Below are 25788 nucleotides of genomic sequence, written 5' to 3'. Positions count from 1 at the left end.
TAAAATTTTAGAGGGACCCCCCCAGAACCCTAAAAGCCCTAGGCAGCTAACAAAAGAGGCCAAAGAAGAACTGGCCTTAATGGAGAAATGCATTCAACAATCTTTTTCAACTCGGCTAGATTATGATCAACCAGTTTCTTTATATATATTCCCCACAGAACATTCGCCCACAGCAATTATAGCTCAACACAGCCCAATAGAATGGGTATATTTACACACTAAACAGTCTAAAAAATTTATATCATATATTGAGAAAATAAGGCACTTAATTGTGTCAGGAAGAAGCCATGTACAAACTTCGACTGGATTTGATCCATATGCAATACACATTCCCTTGACAAAAAAAGAATTGCAAATTGCCTTACAGTATAACTTGACCATGCAAATGGCATTAAATGATTTTCAAAATGTTATCTCATTTCATTTACCGAAAGGAAAATTATAGGACTTTCTACAATGTACTAAATTCATTATAACTAATATCATTGCATCCCAGCCTATTTCCAATGCACCCACCTATTTCATTGATGGCAACAAGAAAGGCATAGCAGGGATTGTCGGCCCTGATATCAAAGAGAAATTACCCACTACCTATTCTTCAATACAAAGAGTTGAATTGTATGCTTTATATGCTCTTTTATCGCTTCAACCATTATCCTTCAACGTATATACGGATTCCAAATACCTTGCTTCCCTTTTTCCTGATTTTTTACCGCCTTTTTATACAATCTAGATGAAGAATTATATACTCTCTTTTCACAGACTCAAGCTTTAATTCGCTCACGTACGGAACCCTTCTTTGTTGCACATATACGTGCTCATTCAGGTTTACCTGGCCCTCTGGTCACAGGAAATGATGCTGTTGACAGGCTCATAGCTCCCATTTTTATATCTGCCAGTGACGAACATACTAATCTTCATACCAATGCTAACAGATTGCACTCTAAATACCATATTCCTCTCACTGAAGCATGGCATATTATTAAAACCTGTGATGTCTGCGCCCCTCTGCACGTACGTACTGTGATTTCAGGAGTTAATCCCCGAGGGCAACAGCCTAACTCCCTTTGGCAATCTGAGTTCACTCACTGCTCCTTAAAGAAAATTTTCTTTACTTTTTGTCTCAATGGATACATTTTCCAACTTTATCTGGACAGTACCTGTCTCTTCAGAATCCAATAAACACGCCATTTCCGCACTCTTACTCACCTTCCCCATTATGGGGATTCCTTCTGTCTCGGAAACAGACAATGGACCTACATTCACCTCGCATTTGTTTCATTCATTTTTATCAGAATGGAACATCACACACATTACAAGAATATCCTATAATCCTCAGGGTCAAGCTATTATTGAAAAGAGCCCACCACACCCTAAAAACTCATTTACTAAAACAGAAAGGGGGAATATGGAAGAGGAGATACACTTCTTATCCTATGAACCCACAATTATTATTATCTTTAACTCTTTATTCCCTAAATTTTTTAAACTTAACAAAAAATAATTCTGACACTCGTGCAGATAGACATTTTGCAGAAGACAAAAACAACAAATTAGAAATCAATACACCAAAATGGTATAAGCAATTTAATCAGTGGCTGCCAGAAATCTTACAACTCCTAGGCAAGGGTTATGGTCTTGTCATTGCAGATGGAGAGGAAATCTGGGTTCCCATTCGACTTGTCCATTACCGAGAGGGACCCCAAGACCGGACTCCCTCGGGAAGTGACGAAGTTGACATGAAGGGTCTCGTCAATGACCCTGGAGGAGCCAATGAGGAAATGCCATCGTCTCAGTCCTTACCCGACATGGTCTCAAGTGAAAACATTACTCATCAGGCTGAGCAGACACTGAAGAGTACTGGAATTCCTATGACTCCAGATAAGCTGTTTCTGGCAATGTAAACTGTTCTGAAGAGCAGGAGGAACATCATAATTGCTCTTGGTTTAATAGATCAAGCATTGGAGGCTTCCATAAATCTAAGACAAGTTTCTGGACTGATAAGGACATATTGCTGGATTGGTGTAACGGGGGCTTATCACCCCCATGGCCCAGGATTGTCATCCCCATTGTGGGGCCAGAGCAATGGCACATTTGGAAAATTCCAGCAGCTTTAGAGCACTTTGCTAGTGTTTATGGGACTGTGGGTGTGTTTCATCCTTTTAATTATACCTTGCTATACAATAGTACTGGCTATATTCAATCATGTGTTCACCTTCCGTACTTGTTTATTGTAGGGCATTTTGATATCGACTTATCGGCCAAGATTGTCAATTGTACTGCATGTGCATTGTATACCTGCTTTAATCACACCATTTCATATCACAATGTTACCATTGCGCTAGTTAAACAAAGATCTGAGTTATGGCTTCCCGTAAACTTAACTGAACCTTGGACTGATTCTGTATTTCTTTCTGTATTGTTGAAAACTGGGCTTAGGCGATCTAAGCGCATCCTTGGGTGGATTATTGCAGGCATCTTAAGCCTTATCTCCATTGTGACTGTAGGAATTTTGTCTGGTATGGCTTTACATAATTCTATACAAAATCATGATTTTATCACTGCTTGGCTCAAAGACTCTCATGATCTGTGGACTCGACAAGCTCAAATAGATCAGCAATTACAAACACGAATTAATGAGTTACAAACTGTGGTTACCTACTTAGGAGATCAAATGCAGCAACTGACTTTCCAAACATATATACGCTGTCACTGGAATTTTACTTCTTTTTCTCTGACTAACATGCCCTATAATAGCACTGAATATCCTTGGAATAAAGTTAAGGTGCATTTGCAGGATCTCACAGATAACTCAAGTTCAGACCTCAATTTGTTGAAACAACAAGTTGCTAATTTTCAAGTTAGGGTACCTAGGGAATTGTATAGCACTCAATTCTATGATACTTTAACCAAAACCCTATCGTCTCTAGACCCTAGACCTTATCTTTCAAGAAGCTGCTTATAGGATACAGAAGTCTCTACTTAAGACTCCGTGCCTCCCACAATGGAGTCCAACTAGCAGCTACCGTGCTTAATTTAAAAACAAAAGGAGGATATGTTGGGAAGCGTAGTGCAAAATAGCCTTAAAAGAAGAAAGTCCTTGGGAAAATGGCGAAGGGCCAGAAGTACCCGGCTTTGCACTGCGGACAGAGAAACATCTCCTGCCTTTGGTTATGCTGGGCACCAAGAGTTAATAATAAATAGGGATGTTACGTGTGAAAGCGAGTTGTGGGATAAGCCCATGAGTCATTTAGAGCACGCTGTCCTTGAAATGTTTTTACTGATTATGTGTTAACTCTGTATGTGCTCTGCTGGCCATATACTCTAAGCTCTTTGTTCCTGCTTCTATAAAAAAAACTTGACTGCAGAAATAAACTTGTCAGTCCTTGCAAGAGACTGTCCAAGTGTCATTCTTTCAGGTTCGTCACTTCCAAGTCCCGGGGGATAAATCCCCAACATTTGGTTTTCTGAGAGTCCCACTCATAAGCACTAGATGATTTTGTTTGGCACTTGGGCTTTCCAGGTGGCTCAGTGGTAAAGAATCTGAATGAAATGCAGGAGACGCAGGTTTGATCCCTGGGTCAGGAAAAGGAAATGGCAACCCACTCCAGTATTCTTTCCTATAAAACCCCATGTATGGCAGATCCTGGCGGGCTGCATTTCATAGGGTCACAAAGAGTCAGACATGACTGAGCAACTGAGCAGGCACACAGAGGATTGTGGTCCATTCTGATGGATATTCTTATAAGACATATGTGGCCCTCTTTAGAGAAAGAGGTAGAATGTCCTGAAAAACATAGATATCTTTGGGGAAGAAGCAGTTTGCATGCTCACATGACCATGGAATGAATGAATGCTAAGTCACTTCAGTCATGTCCAACTCACTGCAACCCTATAGCCCACCAGGTTCCTCTGTCCATGGGATTCTCCAGGCAAGAATACTAAGTGGGTTGCCATTTCCTTTGCCAGGGGATTTTCTCCACTCAGGGACTGAAGTCTCTTACATCTCCCGCACTGGCAGATGGATTCTTTACCACTAGCCACCTAAGAAGCCCACATGACAATGGGGATGGTCATTAACCTCATTAGCTCCCCCTTTCATAAGTTCAGGAACAAGGATATCATAACAACAATATTTTCTGGTACACTGATGTCTGTAAGAAGGCCTATGAAGGACTTTGGATCCTTTAGTCCCATGGCAGAAATAATTTTATCAATTTAAAATATTATTTGGGTTTACTGAAGTATAAGCCATATAATTGACCAATTTTAAGTATATAGTTTGATAGATATGGACAAATATCCATGATAGTGAAGCCATCATCCCAATCAAGTTTGGAACACTTCTATGACTCTCCAAATTCCTTTATATCACTTTGTAGACAATATCTACCCTTACCCTCAGAAAACCACTGATTCATTTTCACTAGGATTTTGCCCTTTCTTTTATCTCTAACCTTTTCAATTTAATCTTATAGTACCTTACTGTTTTGACTCCAGACCTGGCTATGAGACTTACCTTGGTCAATGGAGTTTAAATAAATATAATTCAAGATGAGGTTGGAAAAAGTACTTCTAAATTTCTACTTACTCTCTTGCCTTCTCTTATTTCAATAAATAAGAACTATGAGCCTCTTGATGAAAGTGAAAGAGGAGAGTGAAAAAGTTGGCTTAAAACTCAACATTCAGAAAACTAAGATCATGGCATCCAGTCCATCACTTCATGGCAAAGAGATGGGAAAACAATGGAAACAGTGACAGACTTTATTTTAAGGGGCTCCAAAGTCACTGCAGATGGTGACTGCAGTCATGAAATTAAAACACACTTGCTCCTTGGAAGAAAATTTATGACAAACCCAGACAGCATATTAAAAAGCAGAGACATTACTTTGTCAATAAAGGTCTGTCTAGTCAAGGCTATTGTTTTTTCAGTAGTCATGTATGGATGTGAGAGTTGGACTATAAAGAAAGCTGAGCACAGAAGAATTGATGCTTTTGAACTGTGGTGTTGGAGAAGACTCTTGAGAGTCCCTTGGACTGCAAGGAGATCCAAGCAGTCAATCCTAAAGGATATCAGTTCTGAATATTCATTGGAAGGACTGATGCTGAAGATGAAACTCCAATACTCTGCCCCCATGATGTGAAGAACTGACTCATTTGAAAAAGCCCTGATGCTGGGGAAAATTGAAGGCAGGAGGAGAAGGGGACAACAGAGGGTGAGATGGTTGAATGGCATCACTGATTCAATGGATATGAGTTTGAGCAAGCTCTGGGAGTTGGTGATGGACAGGGAAGGCTGGTGTGCTACAGTCCATGGAGTCACAAAGAGTTGGACATGACTGAGCAACTGAACTGATTTCAATAAAAACATGTCTGAGCTAGCCTCCCAGAAATAAAAGATAGGTGGTGCACAGTCAAGTTGACTCAATCATCCTAGCCAAGTCTATTTATTGCAGATCAACCTCATCACCTCGAGACCTCCAGACATATGAGCAAGCCCAGTCCCAGTCACGCCACCCAGTTGAGCTGCAGCTGACTGTTCATGGAAAAGGCTATTTGAGATTACCTAAGCCTGGTCAGAGCAGCTGTAGGTTGCAAACACATTTATTGCTCTATGCCACTGAAATTTTACAACTGTTTATTATGCAGCATTGTTCTGGCACTAAAAAGCTGATATGGTAGATTAGAATCAGCCTGTATAAATCCCATTTTGTTCAATCCAAGAATACCAATTAGTTATCTGAAATTCTTCCATAATGTCAAAGCATAAAACATGGCCCTCCTCTTTCTGCAACTGTCTCAGAGAAAAGGGCATGAGCTATCATCATCTCACTGTATATGAATTTTTTTCTCATTTTAATGAATTTTTCCTATTCTGATGCTTCCTGCAGTAATATTTACAGTGTCCTTGAAAACATTATTTATATGTGTGTGGGAGGAGGAGGGAATATGTGGTTGGAGAGAACCAGGATTTGATAATACCAAATAAATTTGGCCTACTGTTACATGCCAGAAGTGCTTGTCACCTGCCATGTTTTTCTCTGGCTCCAAACTCAGTCCCCCTTTCCTTGTGCTCCATCATGAGAGGAGTCCTGGCAATGAAAATGCAACATTCCTCTTGCGATTCCAATTTCACAGTTGAATAAGGAACAAGCCTGAGCAGACAGTAGCCCAAGAAAGGCATGACAAGCATGGCAGATCAGGGAGTCTAGTTGTTGATTCTGCATCCCTTCTACTTCCCATGACCCTTGCACTCTGTACAATAACAACAACAACAAAAATCGAGAGTAGGCTTCAAGTCCTGATGAGGTACAAGATGCAGTCTTTAGCTTCCCTAAATGACTAGATTCCAATCAGGCAGAAACATGGGTTGGCATCTCCCCATTAATCTCTGATTGTGTTTTCTGCTTTAAGGTTTATTTAAAGAATGAGTTTCTCCTTCAGGTCTGTGCAACTGGAGGAGACAGGGAAGACAGAACAGTGAAAGTGACATCTGTCGGCTAGCAGTAATTAGGAGAGATGTGTGGAGTTTCAGCGCTCTAAATGGCCCCGTTAAAATGTTGATGAGCAGTGAAATGTCTGATTAAATTTTAAGCAGGAATAAATGGGCCAGCCCCACCATAGGATAAAGCTAATGGAGTAGTAGACTGAGAAAATTAAACGAACAATGTGTCAGTGCAAGCTAAGAGACAAGCTGGCACAAATAGGCCTCTTCTGGAGCCTGAACATAGCTTCCTCTGCATGACTGCAAAGAAAAGATTTTCTGCAAGTACCACCTGAGCTTCAGAGTAGGTCATGAGCTACGGCATCAATTTGAATATTAGGAGACAAGAGGGGAATGGGCACGTTTAAAAAGGACACAGGAGTCAGGACAGAAGAACAGAGCAGTGACATGTGCACTGATGAAAGCTTAGAGAGCAACTCATTTCCCCTCTCTCTTAAGTCAGGAAAACGGAGGCGGAGGAACTCCTGGCTTCTAACAACAAGACTTTAGAATGTGCAAAGGAGCATGAGGTTATGGGGCTGGGGAAGTCTGAAGATGCTTGCTTCAGCTTTGGTTAACCAGAGAAACACTCACATGTCTGTTGAGCCAGTAAAACCATTATAAAGGTCTGCTGCTGCTGCTGCTGCTGCTAAGTCGCTTCAGTCGTGTCCGACTCTGTGCGACCCCATAGACGTCAGCCCACTAGGCTCCCCCATCCCTGGGATTCTCCAGGCAAGAACACTGGAGTGGGTTGCCATTTCCTTCTCCAGTGCAGGAAAGTTAAAAGTGAAAGTGAAGTTGCTCAGTCGTGTCTGAGTCTTCGAGACTCCATGGACTGCAGCCCACCAGGCTCCTCCGTCCATGGGATTTTCCAGGCAAGAGTATTGGAGTGGGGTGCCATTGCCTTCTCCGATTACAAAGGTCTAAGACTATGCCACTTCTTGACCTGCATACAGGTTTCTCAGAAGACAGGTAAGGTGGCCTGCTGTTCCCATCTGTTTAAGAATTTTACAGTTTGTTTTGACCCACATAGGCAAAGCCTTTAATGTAGTCAATGAAACAGAAGTAGATATTTTTCTGGAATTCCCTTGCTTTCTCTATGATCCAGTGAAAGTTGACAGCTTGATCTCTGGTTCCTCTGCCATTTCTAAATCCAGCTTTTACATCTGCAAGAACTTGGTGCTAGAGAAGACTCTTGAGAGTCCCGTGGAATGCAAGGAGATCAAATCACTTAATCCTAAAGGAAATCAATCCTGAATATTCCTTGGAAGAACTGATGCTGAACTGAGGTTCCAATACTTTGACCACCTGATGTGAAGAACAGACTCACTGAAAAAGACCCTGGTGATGGGAAAGATTGAAGGAAGGAGGAGAAGGGGTGACAAAGGAAGAGATAATTGGATAGCATCACTGACTCAAACTCAGACATGAGTTTGAGAAAACTCTGGAAGACAGTGAAGGACAGGGAAGCCTGGCACACTGTGGTCCATGGGGTGGCAAAGAGTTGGACACAACTTAGTGACTGAACAACAACAAGACCAAACAATAACAAACAGCAACAGCAAAACTCAACAAGACCCTAAGGATCACCAAATCCAGATATTCCACCTGGTGTTTCTCTTGCTCTTAAATCTGCAGCTATGATTTCACTTCTGAATTCTCTTCGCATTTTCCACCTTCATCTAGCCTCTCTTCCACATTAATGACCTCGCCTCATACTTCATGAGAAAGAGGAGCTGTTAACCACAAACTCCCATAGGTCTCACTGCAGAATCTACAAACATGTCAGTACCTTCATCTTTCCTTTGTTTTTAACAAGGGGAATCCCTCAACTTCCAATCAGAAGCCTAGGTCCCCTTCTTCCTTGACTCCTCAGTAATCTCAGTTCTTATATTATTCTCTCTCTCTATCTCTTAAGTCTCTCCCTCTACTTAATCACCCATTCCCATTAGCAAAATAACATGCTCTACTATTTCTTATTTTTAAAAAATAAACTATTCATTTGTTCAGTCTACATTGTTCCCATGAGGTACTGATTTCTTTCTATTAAGCTTCTTAAAAGTGTTTGTGAATGTACACACAAACACACCACTACTTCAATTACTCTTTAGATAGACAGATAGATGATAAAGACAGATGGCCGTGCTTTTCTGTTTCTCTTTTACATTATGGCATTTTCTCCCTTGTTTTAAAGTTAGACATTGCTTCAGAAAGGATGCCTATTGTTATAGCCAAAAATTCCAGATAAAGAAAACACTGCTTGTATCAATTCTCAAGGATGACATTTTGAATATTATAAACACACGTTAGTTTTGAAGGGAAGAACTGGTCAAGAAAGAAACTGAATTTTCAAATTCTAGAAATGACCTCTATGGAAAACAAAGTTTCTCGTGGTCTGAAAGTGGAGTCTTACTAGGAATCATGGATTAGAGAGACGGAGGATACTATGTGAGCAAGTTATCTCCCCACCTGATAGGAAATAGAAGACAAAAGCCAGTCTAGCAGGTTCCGGATAGGAGGGAGGGTGAAGCAGTGAAAGATACATGTTCCCACTCTCCATTCTGAGTCAATACCATGGATAGATAAAGCTGTTAAAATAACCATAAAATTTGGGCCAAGACAAAATAGAGCTTGTTTTCTTATTTCTCTGGCTATATATCAGGGAAGATTCAGTTTCCTTTAAAAAAGTACTGATTTCAATAAGATGTTATCAAGGTGTCAGGCTAACAAGCAGCTGTGGGATAAAGCTAAGACAGGGCTTCCCTGGTGGCTCAGGTGGTAAAGAATCTGCCTGCTATGGAAGAGACCCAAATTTCCTTCCCTGATCAGGAAGATCACTTGGAGAAGGGAATAGCAACCCACTCCAGCATCCTTGCCTGGAGAATTCCATGGACAAAAGAGCCTAGCAGGCTACAGTCCATGGGTTCTCAAAGAATTGGACACAACTGAGTGATTAACATACACATACACACACACACACACACACACACACTAAGAGAAAGAATCAAAGATAATGTCACTAGAGTCTCCCTCATCATCCATGGATATGGATATGGATTTGGAAATTCTTTTTTTTTTTTTTTTTTTTGGATTTGGAAATTCTTATTGACTCAATGGAGGAAGCTAAATGTAGCTGAGTCAGTAGTCTAGGGGCCTGTCATGGACTACCTTAGAGAAATCCTTAGAGAAGCAGTCCCTGGCATGAGACTACTTATAATGGAAGTTGAAGAGTGATAGCTCTGTCCATGCATGAGATGAAAGGTATTGCCAAGGTTTAGATTATCTGCTATGATGGCCAGAGATGGAAGCAAGAGGTATACACTCTGACAACGCCCTAATAATAAAGACTTTTTGATTCATTAGCAGGATGCCTCAATACCAGATGCCATTAGGATGCCAATGATCATATGGACTAAAACTTCATCTCCAAGGGATTTACCAAGGACCCTCAAGACAGCACAATAAGTTACACATGGATCTTCTGACTCTTCCCCACATTTGATCATGAGAATATATATGCATGCACCTACAGTCAACCAGCAGCTTATCTAGAAGGAAAATAAATCATGGTTGGAGAGTCAAGTTGGAAATGAAATAAGCCTCTGTATTGTGCTCCATTTTCATATAACCAACTGCCAACTTGACATCTTTACTTGTATGTCCCAAAGGCATATCACACTTAACACAGCCAAATACAAATTCTTCATCTTCCCCGCCTGCTCTGCTCCTACTTCAGACTTCATCTTCTCATTAAATGGCAAATGGCACTTTGTGAACTCATCCATTTAAACACTGGGGAGACATTCTTGAAACGTCATTCATAGTCTCGTAAATCTCACAAGTGAATCTACTTCTCTCCATCTCTACTGCCACTCCTCTGGTCCAAGGCAACACCATCTCTTGTCTGGGCCGCTGTCCTCGGCAGTGAACTGAGGGAGTTTTCTTCTCTTTAGATTTGGGATTTGTGGATATGTATGGTGAAATTTAAAAATATATTTGCTGCTTGCCTCTCTTCAAACCTGTCTTAATCAAGAATTGAATGATAAAGATGTATGATAAAGAAATCACAAACTTCTATAAAAAGGGAAGACTTTGAAAAAGTAAGCAGACAGGAGAAAGCCAGTTAGCCAGTGTTGGCAGAGAAGAATGCTGACCAGAAATCAGTTGATTCAGCAGTTTTCACTGTAAATCTCCACCACCCAACCCCCCACCTGAAAGGCTCAAGAGTAACAGGTACCAGCACTGGCATTCTGGTAAATGATTAGCAACTGGCTTTCCAGGAAAATTAATCCATCAAACAAACAAACAAAAATACTTATTTATAGTGTTTGCTGATTATCATGAAGCAAATACACTACAGTCAATTTCAAATTACTAATGTAAGGTCACTGGGTGCAGATATAAGAAGAAATGTACACTCGGTCAATACAGGTGATGCAATCCCTAAATGATACCCATGGAGCACAAAAGTTATGAACCATAAAGAAAGCTGAGTGCTGAGGCATTGATGTTTTTGAATTGTAGTTCTGGAGAAGACTCTTGAGAGTCTCTTTGAATCCAAGGAGATCAAAACAATCAATCCTAATGGAAATCATCCCTGAATATACATTGGAAGGATAGAAGCTGAAGCTCAAGTTACAATACTTTGGCCACCTGATGCAAAGAGCCAACTCATTGAAAAGACCCTGATTCTGGGAAAGATTGAAGGCAGGAGGAGAAGAGAGTGGCAAAGGATGAGATGATTCGATAGCATCATGGACTCAATAGACATGAATCTGAGCAAACTCTGGAAGGTAGTGGAGGACAGAGAGCCTGGCATGCTGTAGTTCACGGAGTTGCAAAGAGCTGGACATGACTTAGCGAATGAACAATAACAACAGCAAATGAATAGCTGCACAAAAAGGAAGTGAAGTCAGTGAAAAATACTCATTTAGCAATACTAATACTGTAAACCAGGGATCCCCAATCTTTTGGCACCAGGGACTGGCTTCATGGAAGGCAATTTTTCCCGGGACTAAGGTAGAGGGAGCAGTTTCAAGATGGTTTAAATGCATTACCTATATTGTACGTTTTACTATTATTATTATTACATCTGCTCCACTGCTGCTGGAAACAATGAGTCATTATTTCTGCAACAGGTGATAAAACTGTATTAGGAGGAAAATACTGGGGACAGTGGTGATGGCGCTATCACCCGCCATAGCTGAAACAACATATGTAACATCTAAACGTGTAAAACAAAGACTATTACTTATAATAAGAATATTGCTTGTAACTGAAGCAATTGAAGAGATTGTCCCTTAGGGGAAAAGAAGTAGGTGAGTAGAGGACTTCTATTTCTCTTTTCTGGAAGTCTTGCAGGCTGGGTATTGTTGGGATTAAGAACACGGTGTCTGGCATCACACAGCTTGGACTTAGCATTCTGAGCCCTAGTAGCCACGAGACCTGGATGAGTTATTTAACCACTCTCATCCTCAGTTTCTTCATCTTTATAGTGAGAAGAGCAAGAGGCCTATTTTGCAAGGGTAATTGTGAGGATTAAATGAGGTAATATATGTAAAATACTCAGAACAAGATTTGGCTCATAATAAATAATATTAACTTTTATAATTACTATTTGCCTTTTTTAAATTGTGTAACCAAGTTATTCTGATGAATATTAAAGACCAAGTTAAAAGAATAATAAACATGATGGGTTATAAAAGACTCATAATGAAGTAGAGCCTTTATTAAAAGTTTATGTTTGGCAGTATCTCATTTGAGATTGAGGTTTGGAAATATATATATATTTTGCATGAGAAAACTTGTAAACATGAAAAGTTTTATTTCTTAGGAAGACAATTTGTAAGTAAACTTTGTAAGTAAACCAAGGTATCTTTCCAGGGTAAAAGATTAAGAGCCTCAGTTATTCTCCCCAATGTTGAAAGTCACGAAAAGTTATCCAGGTGTATTGGCTTGGTCATGATGTAGACCCAGCGACACAGAAGGGCCCATCAGTCTCTTAGTACAAAATCAGTATGAAGGAAGAATATGGCACTATGGACAGATCAGTATTAAAACCCAGAAGATAATGGTAGTCTGGCTTCATGAGGACTCAAGACACCAGAACCTGTTCTGAGGCAGCCATCCTAGTTATCAGCCTTTTCACTCCAGGAATGGTCGTATTAGTTCATAATACCAGCTCTATCATTGAGAATCCAACATAATTTTGGAATGGGGATCACTTGGCTAGGTGGGACAAGATGAGGACTTTCTCTTGTGTTTTAAATTACCAGTGAGGCTTGCTCAGTATTAAAAGTGGGTGGAAAAGGAGGCTCAGTGTTTTCCTCCAGACATGACAGGTGACAAAAACAAGAAGAAGCACATCTACTGCTGCTATGTGCAAGCTTCTTACCCAGAAATGAGGATGGCACATTATTCTTGAGGTACCGACTTCACATCATAGCTATAAAGTTCTCTGCTGCTGCTGCTGCTGCTGCTAAATCGCTTCAGTCGTGTCCAACTCTGTGCGACACCATAGAGAGTAGCCCACCAGGCTCCCCCATCCCTGGGATTCTCCAGGCAAGAACACTGGAGTGGGTTGCCATTTCCTTCTCCAATAAAGTTCTCTAGCCTCATGATTATTTCAGAGATGGAGGAGCAATAATGGCTTTTGCACATGAATGAGCCTCTGAAATTTCTTTGGTAGTGTGTGTGTGCTAGTTGCTCAGTCGTGTCCGACTCTTTGCAAACTGATGGACTGTAGCCCTCCAGGCTCCTTTGTCCATGGAATTCTCCAGGCAAGAGTACTGTAGTAGGTTGCCATTCCCTTTAGAATCCACAGAAAGAAACTAAACTTCATGTTAACTGAGTGTGTGGGTTTCAAGTTTTGTGTTTGAGATGCTACTCTGAGATAGTATTCTTATTGCAAATTTTAAGGAACACCCTGGTTCCATGTACTTCCCTGATAGGAGAAAAATAAGTCAGTTGGCTTTTGACATGTATCCTAGTCCCTGCCTGGTTGAGATATGCAGAGAAGCAAGAGCTGTATACAGTTGACCCGTGAACAACACAGAGATTAGGCATGCTAACCCTCCTTGCAGAGGAAATCCTCATGTAACGTTATAGTCAGCCCTTTATACCTGCAGTGCCACGTCTGAGGATTCAGCCAACCACGGGTCCTGTAGGACTGTAACAGACATTTAGTGGGGAAAAAAAAAGCTTATATAAATGAATCCAAACAGTTCAAATCTGTGTTGTTTAAGGATCAACTGTATTCATGTTTTCAGTGTTTTTTACCTGGCTTTGAACTAGGGCATGCAAGCTTAGGGATTCCATTTCCCCATTTAGAAAGAAACATAATGAATGGTTACCCCTTTCCATCTCACAAGAACACTGAAAGAATCAAGGAGTGCATTACATTAAACAGCATGAATAAGTATAATTTTCCAATTACTTACTAGAAAATACCATGCTAAGTATTTATTAATAATATATATTATTCCTCTTCATTTTTTACAAAAAAAAAAAAAAAAAAACTGTGAAAGAGGCAACAATATCCCCAGGTCACAGAGAGGAGAACCAAGGCTCAGAGAAGTTATGTAATGTCTCCAGAGATCCAAGTTAGGATTTAAGTCTACTCCTTTACGAATAGAAACACAATTACCACATAAAGCCATCATTACTATTTATCTTTCAAATTTCAAAACGTTGCTTTTGCTTAGGATCCTCTGATTTTCCTGGATCCCACCCACTAAAGATAAGTTATAGGTATTTCCTCTGTGAAATGTCAATGTCTGAGGTTATTAGAAATCTTAAGTTAGTATATTTTAAGTATGTGAGATTAAATATTTAATCCCTAAATTTGGAAATTAGATACAAGAAAAATATTTATCCAAAGATCACTATCCTCACACAATTACTTTTATGGACTTTTCTTCATATGCATTTAGTTATATGGTTATAATCACCATGTACATGCAATAACTTTGCTTAGTAGTCATATTATACCTCCTAAAAAATGACTTCATAATATTGCTTTGGATCGGCACTCTAGAGTTTTTTAGTTAACCCCATGATAAAAGGTATTTTTCTATCTCAAACTACTTATTGAAACAGCTTGAAATAAATAATTCTGTACTGAACAGTGTCTTATGTATATATTTTAAATACATTTTTAATTATAGGCTTGACATGCTAACTGTTTTCATTATGATGCAAAAATGAACACGCAGTTCACAAAATGTTCATTTTCTCACCAACACAAACACTCCTTTTAAATAACTCAGCATTTATGTATTAATACCTACTATTATAAGGTCTGGATTCTATTTAATAGTGTCAGGTTCTATGCCAGGAATTAGAGCATATATTCCATTTGGCCATATGGATAACCCTATTTCACCAATACCATACAGGAAATTATCCTCAGGGTTTCCCAAATCATGAATTACCATGAAAATCATAGAAAGAAAAGGCATATAATTTGAGAAGCATGACTTTTAGGCTTACCATCTAATCTCCTGTATCTACCTCAAGTTTAATGAGTCACTAGGCACATGGATTGGTATTTATATCCACGGCTTGCGATACACCCCAGGAACTCTGAAGTGTGTGCTATGAATAGATCCGTTTCCATGGCCTGTCTTCACATCCTTGTTTCAGCTCTTTGGTTAGGGACCCTGAGCAAGTGCGCTAGAAACGGTGCTACCCCTACCATGCGGTGAGGAGCAGTGCCATGAGTAACAAATGAGCCCGTTACTGCTCTACAGGAGAGGAGACAGGTCAATCCTTTGCTAAATCTCTGTGCACCGTGTCCTCTTCCTTGTTCCAATTACCCAGGAAGTGATGGCACTTTCTCGTCTACAGCCTTTCGAAACTTGCTGACATGTATTTAGGACATTGCTGGGATTGTAAGTCTTAACCAAACTGTCCTCAGTAATTCTCGTGGAAAATAAGATCCAATACTTTCTCAACTCAGACCACACCCATTTACAAACCAGAGGAAGAACTAGGACAGGCAGAAAGAGAAAGATTACTTTCCAACCAAAATACTTATTTAAATCCAGAAATATAATAATTGCTGAAAAACTGGCCATAGAATATTGTCATTAACTAACATCCTGATTTTCCTAAAGAGGAAGCTAATTCCCTCAAAAATGCAACAAGTTGTCTAAGCTAGTTTGTGGCACAATCCCGAAGGAAAATATGCCCTGAAACTTGGGTTTTTTTTTTTTTTTTTTCATCATTAGCAATTTAGATTCCCTTAGCTTTTGGAGTAGCTTTTTATTCATTCAAAAAATAACTTTTGAGTGTCTTCCATAAAATTACTACTCTGGCACTAGGGATTCAGCTAAGGTTGAAATGTGGTGGTGCTGGGAATACAAAATCAAAAGTCACAGTCTGACAAGGAGACAGGTTTGTAGACTGATAATTTAAGTGTAACGTGATGAGCAGAATCCAAATAGAACTGTAAGCTGTGTGCTACAAAAAGTCTGCCTGAGGGACTCAGGGGGAACTTCCCGAAAGAGGCAGCCTGCTTTCAGAAGGAGCAGTTTACAAGGAATGACAGGCAGAATAGCACAGGAGGCAGAGAGAACGTCACACATACAGGACAGGATACTTGAGAAGCAGCACAGAGTTCACCCCATTTCTTGACTTTGGTGACACAGCTGGTTTCCCAGGTGGCACAGAGGAAAAGAGTCTGCCTACCAGTGCAGAAGCCAGAGACGTGGGTTTGATCATGGGGTCGGGAAGATCCCCTGGAGAAGGGAATGGCAACCCACTCCAGTATTCTTGCCTGGAAAATTCCATGGACAGAGGAGTCTGGTAGGCTATTGTCTATGGGGTCAAAAAGAGTTGGACATGACTGAGCACACACTCACGCAGAGCTTATTTATAACTGCTTTATTTTCGTCTTCCATGTCACCTTGTTAGTGCCTCTTTCTCTGCTTCACGTTTGGGATTCCTAAGGGTCCTGTCCTCCGCACTCTGTTCTTCCTTTCTCTACACACTCTGCCTTAGATTCCACTAAGACATATATTCCTCCCATCTATCTCCCAGATCTTTCTCTCTTGAGCTCCAAATCAACAAATTATAACCATACAAACACTAAGTGTTTGAAAGTATTTTCAGTGTTTTTATTCAAATTCTATGTTCCTACCCTGTGTTATCTCAGTAAATGGCACCATCACCAAGTTACCTGAATTATTACTCCTGCCTGTTCTGTCTCCTTTATTCTTCACATTCAATCTGTCACCAAATCAGACTAAAGGTAACTTCCCTGAGTTCCCCAACAACCCTTTTACCACCCTGTCCAAACTTTCCTTTTTGCATCAAATTATTCATTATATTTTGCCTTTAAGAAGTTTCAAATGTCTACAGACTGATTTCTGCCCAATTTCCAGGCCACTAATGGTTTGTTTAGAATAGTTTTATATATAATAAGCTCACATAAAATCACATGGGGATAGTTCAGATGGGATAGCCATTTATTTTCCATGGCAACTGACATAAAAGCACAGAAAAATGTCACTGTGACTGAAGACTGGAGAAAAAAAGTTGTGATAGATAGAGAGAGAAAAGGGGAGATATTGCCAGGGTCAGAAAAAATAGAGATTAGTTTTAAATATTAATTCAAAGCTGAGGATAAATGCTCTAGATTATAGGCAGTGATTTGTGATTTACTTCTCACATAGACAAACCTATGTTAGATTACTCCCTGATGAGTAGCAGCAAGAATTGATTTAATATTGTTACATTTATTACTTATTCTATAAGCTTTTATTGACTACACACTCAGTGACAGGCACTAGGCTAAACATACAGTCAATATAAGAGATATGTCTCTAGCTTTCAAGCATCCAAATTAGAAGGCATCACTAGCCCACAGAAAAGAAGCAGAAAATCATATCACTTTATCACATAGTTCAAGAGAGACAGTAAAATAATGCAAGGGATTTAGAAGAGTCTTCTCCTTGGTATGCATAATTTCTAGTCCTCAGAAAGTCCTACAATTGCTCAACATTGCCTATTAATTGTGATTGTGTTTAAATCAAGGAAAAGTCATAGACCGCTTGACTCTGTGTGTGTGTGTGTGTGCATATGCTACATTTTCCAAATTATTTCTAACAAGTATAAAGCTGTCCAACTCAATGGAGATGAGTTTGAGCAAATTCCAGGAGATAGTGAAGGACAGGGAAGCCTGGAATGCTGCAGTCCATGGAGTCGCAAAGTGTTGGACATGACTTAGCAACTGAACAAAAATAATCACTTAGTTAATTCTTATTATGTACCAGACCAGTGTTAAGAATGTTGTATACTCTATGTATCTACTATATGTAATATCTTCCTTGTCTTACATTATTTATTCCATCCAGACACACATTCTCCAGGATTTTAGTTGGCCATAATTTCTGGGTGAATGTACAAACAGATGGTTAGTGGGATGAACTCCAACCCCAGCTACTGAAGTTGGTCCTGAGGTATAACTAATATTCACCATCTTCTGCACCACCCAGAGATACCCCTCCTCTCTGCTGGTAGTTTGCCTGAATTGTAGACCCAGAACCTCATCCCTCGGGGATCTGAACACCTGTTTCATCACCCTCTTATCAGACGAGTGTTGCTGTACTTGCCATTTACAGCTGAAACTTGGCATGGTGGTGCCAAAACTATGTCAGATATCTGCCCCCTTCTCCCACGACACAGCCACAGCCTATTGCCTCATGATGATCAGAGTCAATTACTTCAAATGTAGTAGCTCTGCTCTGTGCTGCCTTATCTATTGACATGGGAAGCCCAAAGTGACCAGACCACAGCTATAACGGTAGCTGCAGTGAGACTCAATAGGTTTCCTGTTGGAAGCATCTCTTCACTAGAAAGAGTACTCTAGACCCGTAGAGCCTGAAGTTATAAAAATGGAAAAACAAATTCCCCCAGTGGGTCACTGGGAGTGATAGTAAATAGGACATTCGTACTTTCACATCTTGGTTCCCAGACTCAGTATTCTGCCTCTTGTGGACACCCCTACACAATGGCTGTTGGCTTAAGGAGATACATTACATATTGAATGATAGCACCTCACTGACACATGGTGCTCTTTCCAAGCTGGCATCACAGCTGTACCCTCATGCTACTGCTCCATGAAGCCAATATTAATAATATTATGGTGTGGGATGACAAGGGTCCAGGGGTTCTGGATTCATGGTCATATGCCTAATGTTGTACTTTCATTGCTATAAAGGAGGTCCCTTAGTTCAACTAGAAGTCATATAGAATCCAAGTTGGAATGCTCTTAGACAGTGATGTTGACTAAGCACTATACCCAGAAAAGGCAAACCATCCCTGGAATATGTTTCAGCTCAAATCTGGGTGAATTGCTACCTTTTCCAGAATGGTAAGGGGTCTAATGCAATTAATTTTACACAAATGTACCAGAGAAGGTAACTTATTGAAGACAGTCTTGGGCTCTGTTATTGGAAGGTAATGCTGATATTCAGCAATGGCAATAACTAGAGGAGCCTTGGTAAGAGGAAGCTCAGGCTAACACCCACGCACACCCTCCATCACTGTAACGGTAACTTTTTCTTTTAGTCCATTGTTCAATTAAGAGTGACTGAAGACAAAGAATGGGTAACATTTACTGGTCAAGTCATTCTATATAGCCATTTGTTAAAGTTCTTCTCCAGTAGATACTCTGTGGTAAGTATTAGTATATGATACAAAAATCCCTGTACTTCATATCTATTCCCATAAATTCATCAACATGACTCTCTCCCAGGCCTTCGTGTCATGGATCTTCCAATCATTTTCTCCTTTAAGCCTCCTAACCAACCAGTAAAGCAGTTCATCACTGCATGTGAATTTGTACAATTCAAACTACTTAGTTTTCACACAAAATAGATGACAAATAAAATCAGTTAAAGCTCGTCCACTCCTTCCCACTTGGACGATTTCAACTAACCACTATTTTAGAAGGTCACTCATGAGTAGGACTGTCCTGAAACCACCTTCTATTTTTAGTTTGTAGCAATATATTGGAAAAGGTCAATTTTCGTTCCAATCCCAAAGAAGGGCAATGTCAAAGAATGCTCAAATTACCGCACACTGCACTCATTTCACATGCTAGCAAGGTAAGCTAAGAATCCTTCAAGCTAGGCTTCAATAGTACATGAACCGAGAACTTCCAGAGGTACAAGCTGGATTTAGAAAAGGTAGAGCAACAAGAGATCAAGTTGCCAACAACTGGTGGATCATAGAAAAAGCAAGAGAACTCCAGAAAAACATCTACTTCTGCTTCACTGACTACACTAAAGCCTTCGACTGTGTGGATCACAACAAACTACAAATTCTTAGAGATGGGAATACCAGACCGCCTTACCTGCCTCCTGAGAAATCTGTATGCAGGTCAAGAAGCAACGGTTATGGAACAGGCATGAACAACGGACTGGATGCAAATTGGGAAAGGAGTACATCAAGTACATCTGTATACTGGCAGCCTGCTTATTTAACCGATATACAGAGTATATCATGCAAAATGCTAGGCTGGATGAAGTGCAAGCTAGAATCAAGATTGCAGGGAGAAATACCAATAACTTCAGATATGCAGAGGACACCACCCTTATGGTAGAAAGCAAAGAACTAAAGAACCTCTTGATGAAAGTGAAAGAGAAGAGTGAAAAAAACTGGCATAAATTCAACATTCAAAAAATTAAGATCATGGCATCTGGTCCCATCACTTCATGTCAAATAGATGGGGAAACAATGGAAACAGTGAGAATCTCTATTATTTTGGGCGCCAAAATCACTGCAAATGGTGACTGTAGCCATGAAATTAAAAGAAGCTTGCTCCTTGGAAGAAGAGCTACAGTAAACCTAGACAGCATATTAAAAAGCAGAGACATTACTTTTCTGACAAAGGTCCTTCTAGTCAAAGCTATGGTTTTTCCAGTAGTCATGTATGGATGTGAGAGTTTGACCATAAAGAAAGCTGAGCACCAAATAATTAATGCTTTTTTGAATGGTAATGTTGGGGAAGACTCTTGAGAGTCCCTTGGACTGTAAGGAGATCAAACCAGTCAATTCTAGAGGAAATTAACCCTGAATATTCATTGGAAGTCCTGAGCCTGAAGCTGAAGTTTCAATACTTTGACCATCTTAAGCAAAGAGCCAACTAATTGGAAAAGACCCTGATGTTGGGAAAGATTGAAGGCAGGGGGACAAGGGAAAAACAGAGGGCGAGATGGTTGGATGGCATCACCGACTCAATGCACGTGAGTCTGAGCAAACTTCAGGAGACGGTGAAGGACAGGGAAACCTGGAGTGCTATAGTTCATGGGGTTGCAGAGTCGGACACAAGTGAGTGACTGAACAACAATATATCAGAACTGACTTCTGCATAAACCAAGTGCAGTTTTTCTCTTCTCTTATCAGCTGATCATAAGCAATTTTCCATGAGGCCACAGGTGTGAACTGAGGGAGCATCATCAGTGCAACAATACTGAGTGATGTAGAGGCCAGGGCTACTTATTCATACGGTTAATCTGTGATTTCTGAAGCTAATCCCAGAATTACTATACCATCTTGCAATGGACTGCTGCTGCGCACACTAAACTCAGACTTGGTGGGTTTAACCATTTAACCATATGTAGTTCTGTGATGAATACTGCACACTCACTGGATACCCCACGGTCACATAACCAGTTTCTACCAGGGCCCAGTATCATTCTTGCAGCTACTTTTTGAATAATGTATAGTTTTTCTGCAGATGGCATGGCCTTTCTCCAGAATCTTAGGGGCCTGTACTGTAACTTTCCTACCGGGGCTTGGCAGAGACACCACATGGCATCTTTGTTCAGTACAAATACCTCAGTGACATGAGATCAGCCGAGCCATATGGCTCAAGTGGCAAAGCAACAGCCTGGATCTGTGACAAAGGATTTTCTTGCTCTGAGCCTCACTCAAAATAAGTAGCCCTTGACATCACCCAATAAATGGATGAAAGCAGTATTCACATTTGCAGAAAGCGTGCTCTTCTAAAACCTCAAGAATCTTAGTCATCAGCTCAGGCTGCCCTCCAAGTTTCAGAAGATTATATCTTTAAAAGTAGCTAAGGAGGCCCTCTGAATTTCACTTTGCTTCAAATCCATGATTAATAGATGAAAACTTGTAATTTTCTCTCCTCAGTGCATCAGTTGGTGCTTTATACCACCATCCAGTTTCACAAGACCTATCGTTATTATTCCAATAAAATTCCAGTCCGATTGCAAAAGCTTATATGTCCCCTCCCACTGATTTCCTGTACCTGATCCTCACAGGTGAAAACCTAAGCGATTTCACAGCTGCAATACCAAGCCAAGAATCATTAATACTTTACCACCAGTAGTAGGGTCCTCATTGGCATTCAGCCAGCAGATAACCCAACTTGGAATCCCATTCTTTACATCCAGCTTTCTAAGATCACTCCTGGTCTTCTGTCAAATTCCTTCAAAGCAGAGTCTGAGACAGGATTTTTGAACCAGTGATTCATTGAGAGAATTTTTCAAAAGAAAATTGTAAAAAGATAATAGGAAAGCAGGATAGAGGAGAACAAAAAGCTAAGCAAAGATCTGATTTCACTGAAATATAATCATTAGATTGATATCTCAGAGAAGTGAAGTGAAGTGAAGTCACTCAGTTGTGACGGACTCTGAGACATCATGGACTGTAGCCTACCAGGCTCCTCCCATGGGATTTTCCAGGCAAGAGTACTGGAGAGAGTTGCCATTTCCTTTGCCAGAGGGTCTTCCTCATCCAGAGATCGAACCCGGGTCTCCTGCATTATAGGCAGATGCTTTACCATCCAAGCCACCAGGAAAGTCAATATCTCGAGAACTCCGGAACATATAGAGACCTACAGAGTTGTCCCATTTTAAGGAAGGTGGTCAGACTTTTGAACCTCCATATTTGTCAGGCATTGGCAAACAACCACTCTAGGAGGCACAATCTCCCAAACATTTGCATGTGAAGAGGCTCATGTCATCCAAGGAAAATCTTTAGGAAATGAATGGAAGTGTGGGATGGATGCATCAGTGTGATAAAGGCTATCTAGAGGGGCCACCAAAAGAGTTTCCAAGATACCTATCACTGTACCCTACCCAGAAGCCAAGGAATCAACTCTCCTGCTGGCTTCTTGCCTAGACTGACCCAGGTGACCCTCACCATCTTCCCAAACATCACCCATTGTCTTTTGTCGGGTACTGCCTGGTGTCAACCATCTCCAGCACCTGTTACAATCAGAGAGCATGTCTCCTCAGCCAGTATGGTGCACAAATGTGAGTCACAGGAGGTAATACAAGCAATTTTACTTATAGCCCTCTCCCTTTCAAATGTACTCAGTGGCGAGAACTTTTCAATTGTTTCTGACTTTAAACTCAGGTGACCTCAGTGTTTTTTCTCACTCTTTTTGGGAAGACCAGAAATTAAAATATCTAACCCAACAGTCAAAATCACAAACTTGCTCTAAAGTTCAAGACCCTTCCCTTCCTTGGTCTAGCTCCCTAAATCTGGCGAATGGAAATGTGGTTGGTTTCTCTTCCCAGGTTGATGCTGAGGATGGAGAAGAGGTAAGAAGGTGAGGCAGAAGTATTCTTATTGGCTGACTCTCTTATGGGTCTCTTTGTACTCGCTGGGCTGAGTGTATACAAGAGCCGACTTTTCCTCTGGGAGGTACTCTCATAGGTTTTTCAAAAACACATCATTCACCACTGAAATGCTCTTGTCTGCAGTTTTCTTGATCTTGACAAATAAATCTTGTTTCAGCTAGTCAGTTCCTTTGTCAGTCCCTAGGAATCTGGTGATAACATCAGCTTCTGTTGCCTGAAGAATGTTCAGCCTTTTAGATAGCTCTATGCTCAAGTCACTCAGTTGTGTCCAATTGTTTGTGGCCTCATGGACTGTAGCCCGCCAGACACCTCTTGCCCATGGAATTTTCCAGGCAAGAATAGTGGGGTGGGTTGCCATTTCCTTCTCCAGGGAAACTTCCTGACCCAGAGATCAAGCCCATGTCTCATGCATTGCAGATGGATTCTTTACCATCTGAGCTACCAGGGAAGCCCGTACATACCTCTGCCGCTGCTGCTGCTGCTAAGTTGCTTCAGTCGTGTCCAAGTCTGTGCGACCCCATAGATGGCAGCCCACCAGGCTCCCCCGGCCCTGGGATTCTCCAGGCAAGAACACTGGAATGGATTGCCATTTCCTTCTCCAATGCATGAAAGTGAAAAGTGAAAGTGAAGTTGCTCAGTCATGTTGGGACTCTCAGCAACCCCATGGACTGCAGCCTACCAGGCTCCTCCATCCATGGGATTTTCCAGGCAAGAGTACTGGAGTGGGGTGCCATTGCCTTCTCTGTATATAGCTCTAATGTGAACCAAATTCCAGGTCTCTCCCCTACATCTGGCCCATGGGAAACACTCCCTCATTCTTTTCCCCAAACCCTGGGAATGTAAGATATCCCTATGCTACAATACCACTCCTTTGCTTCACCTCAAATCAAGTGACTGATCAGACTCTTGCTATTTAAATTTCTCAAGCCCATTTTAGAAACAGGCACGCTATTCTCCAAACTAAAGAGGACATCTACTGATGGCTGAAACCAGTCATTAAGTTTGAGATGCATCTTCCCCATCTCACCTGGTTTGAGTGGTGAGATTCACAACACACCAAAAGTTTTCTTCAGATTTTATATTTACAAAGTTAACCTCCATTTTCACCCTTTCTTACAGGCTTTATAAATTTTAATATGGGTAAATGGTACAAGAGTTTTATAATCAGTTATTTTTATTAAATCTTTTAAACGTACGTCTGCTCTCTGCCCTTCACTTTGAATATGGTGTCCTCCGTATCTCAGCATTTGTGTACGACTTTCATTTTAACATAGTGTCACATCCAGTTTTTAGTTCTGGGTCTGACTTCTTCAGCTCTCTCTCAAAATTGATATTCTAAAATCATGCCCTTTTCCCAGTTCTCTACAAAGGACTTTCATCTGATCATTTTACCTCTCTAAACCTAATCCTAAATAGACTTTTTAAATAACCAGCTATATTCAGAAGACAATGTATTTGCCCACATTTTGACCAAAGTGATCTAAGATTAATATCAAGCTCTGACATTTATTTGTTATATGATCTCAGGTCAGCTACATAGCCTCACTCACCCTCATCCGTAAGGTATTTGCCAGTTATAAAATGCAGGTACATAGTAGAGTGTCAATAAACATTAGTGTCCTTTCGTATTTTTACCCACAACTTTCCTTCAGGTTGTTTTGCCACAAAAATTCCAGTCAAATCCTACCATCTTTTTCCTTGCCATCTCCCACACAGCAACTGGAAATCAATATCCTATTTTTGGGCTCATGTCACCAAGACAGTTTCCATACTGTCACAAAGATCAACCATATGACAGTGATCTACAAACACAAGCAGCTCTGAGAGAATTCAGGAGCCCATTTAATAAACTTCTGAAACACACTGGGACAAAAAAAAATCCTTAGGATAAATGCACAAAAACTGAGGAGAGAATGGCTTCATTTCACCTGCATCATCTCATCCCCCAGGTTAGCACTTCTCAGTGCCAAGATGAAACTCTCCAGCTACAAAGGGCACCCATCATTGGAAAGGGAGGAAGGAGTATGACACTAGCTTCCTTGGCCTTTCAGGGCACTGAACAAAAACCCACTTTAGATTCATCCTACCCAGAGATCAGCAAAGCTGAAGTGTATAGAGACAGTTAAGAAGCAGGAAGAAGGGCAAGGGCAACTACTATGAATAGGAACAATCATTGTTCCCAGTGACTTATCAAGAAAAAAAGAGAGGACTCAAATAAATAACATTACAAATGAAAGAGGAGACATTGAAACTGATACCAAAGAAATACAAAGATTTATAACAGGCTGCCATAAGCAATGATACCCAAAACAAAGTGTACAAACTAGAAGAAAGGGATAAATTCCTAGAAACATACAAACTATCAAGACTGAATCATGAATATATAGAAAATCTGAAGAGACCAATAACAGATTAGGAGATTGAATCAGTAATCAGAAACCTCCCAAAAAAGAAAAGCCTCAGATCATATGACCACTGGTAAATTACACCAAACATTTAAAGAATGAATGCCACTCATTTTCAAACACTTCCCAAAAAATTAAAGAGGAGAAAACACTCCCAAACTTATTTATGAGGGCAGTATTACCCTGACACCAAAGTCAGATAAAGATACTATAAGGAAAAAAAACTATAAATTAATATCCTTGATGAATAGAGATGTGAAAATCCTCAACAAAATAT

General features: G+C 40.5%; 1 protein-coding gene across 1 annotated transcript; it reads left to right on the top strand.

Annotated features, from left to right (window-relative positions):
* The first annotated feature begins 201 nt into the window (after nt 1-201).
* Nucleotides 202-3394, top strand: LOC113904878 (endogenous retrovirus group K member 18 Env polyprotein-like). Its single transcript, XM_027561964.1, is given in 4 exon segments — nt 202-205; nt 1522-1818; nt 1884-2955; nt 2957-3394. Coding segments are annotated over 4 exon segments (1452 nt in total). The 3' UTR covers nt 3036-3394.
* Nucleotides 3395-25788: the final 22394 nt, after the last annotated feature.

The sequence above is a fragment of the Bos indicus x Bos taurus genome, chromosome 15 (genome assembly GCF_003369695.1).
Source record: "Bos indicus x Bos taurus breed Angus x Brahman F1 hybrid chromosome 15, Bos_hybrid_MaternalHap_v2.0, whole genome shotgun sequence".
NCBI lineage: Eukaryota > Metazoa > Chordata > Mammalia > Artiodactyla > Bovidae > Bos > Bos indicus x Bos taurus.
This window is presented reverse-complemented; position numbering and strand designations above follow the sequence as displayed.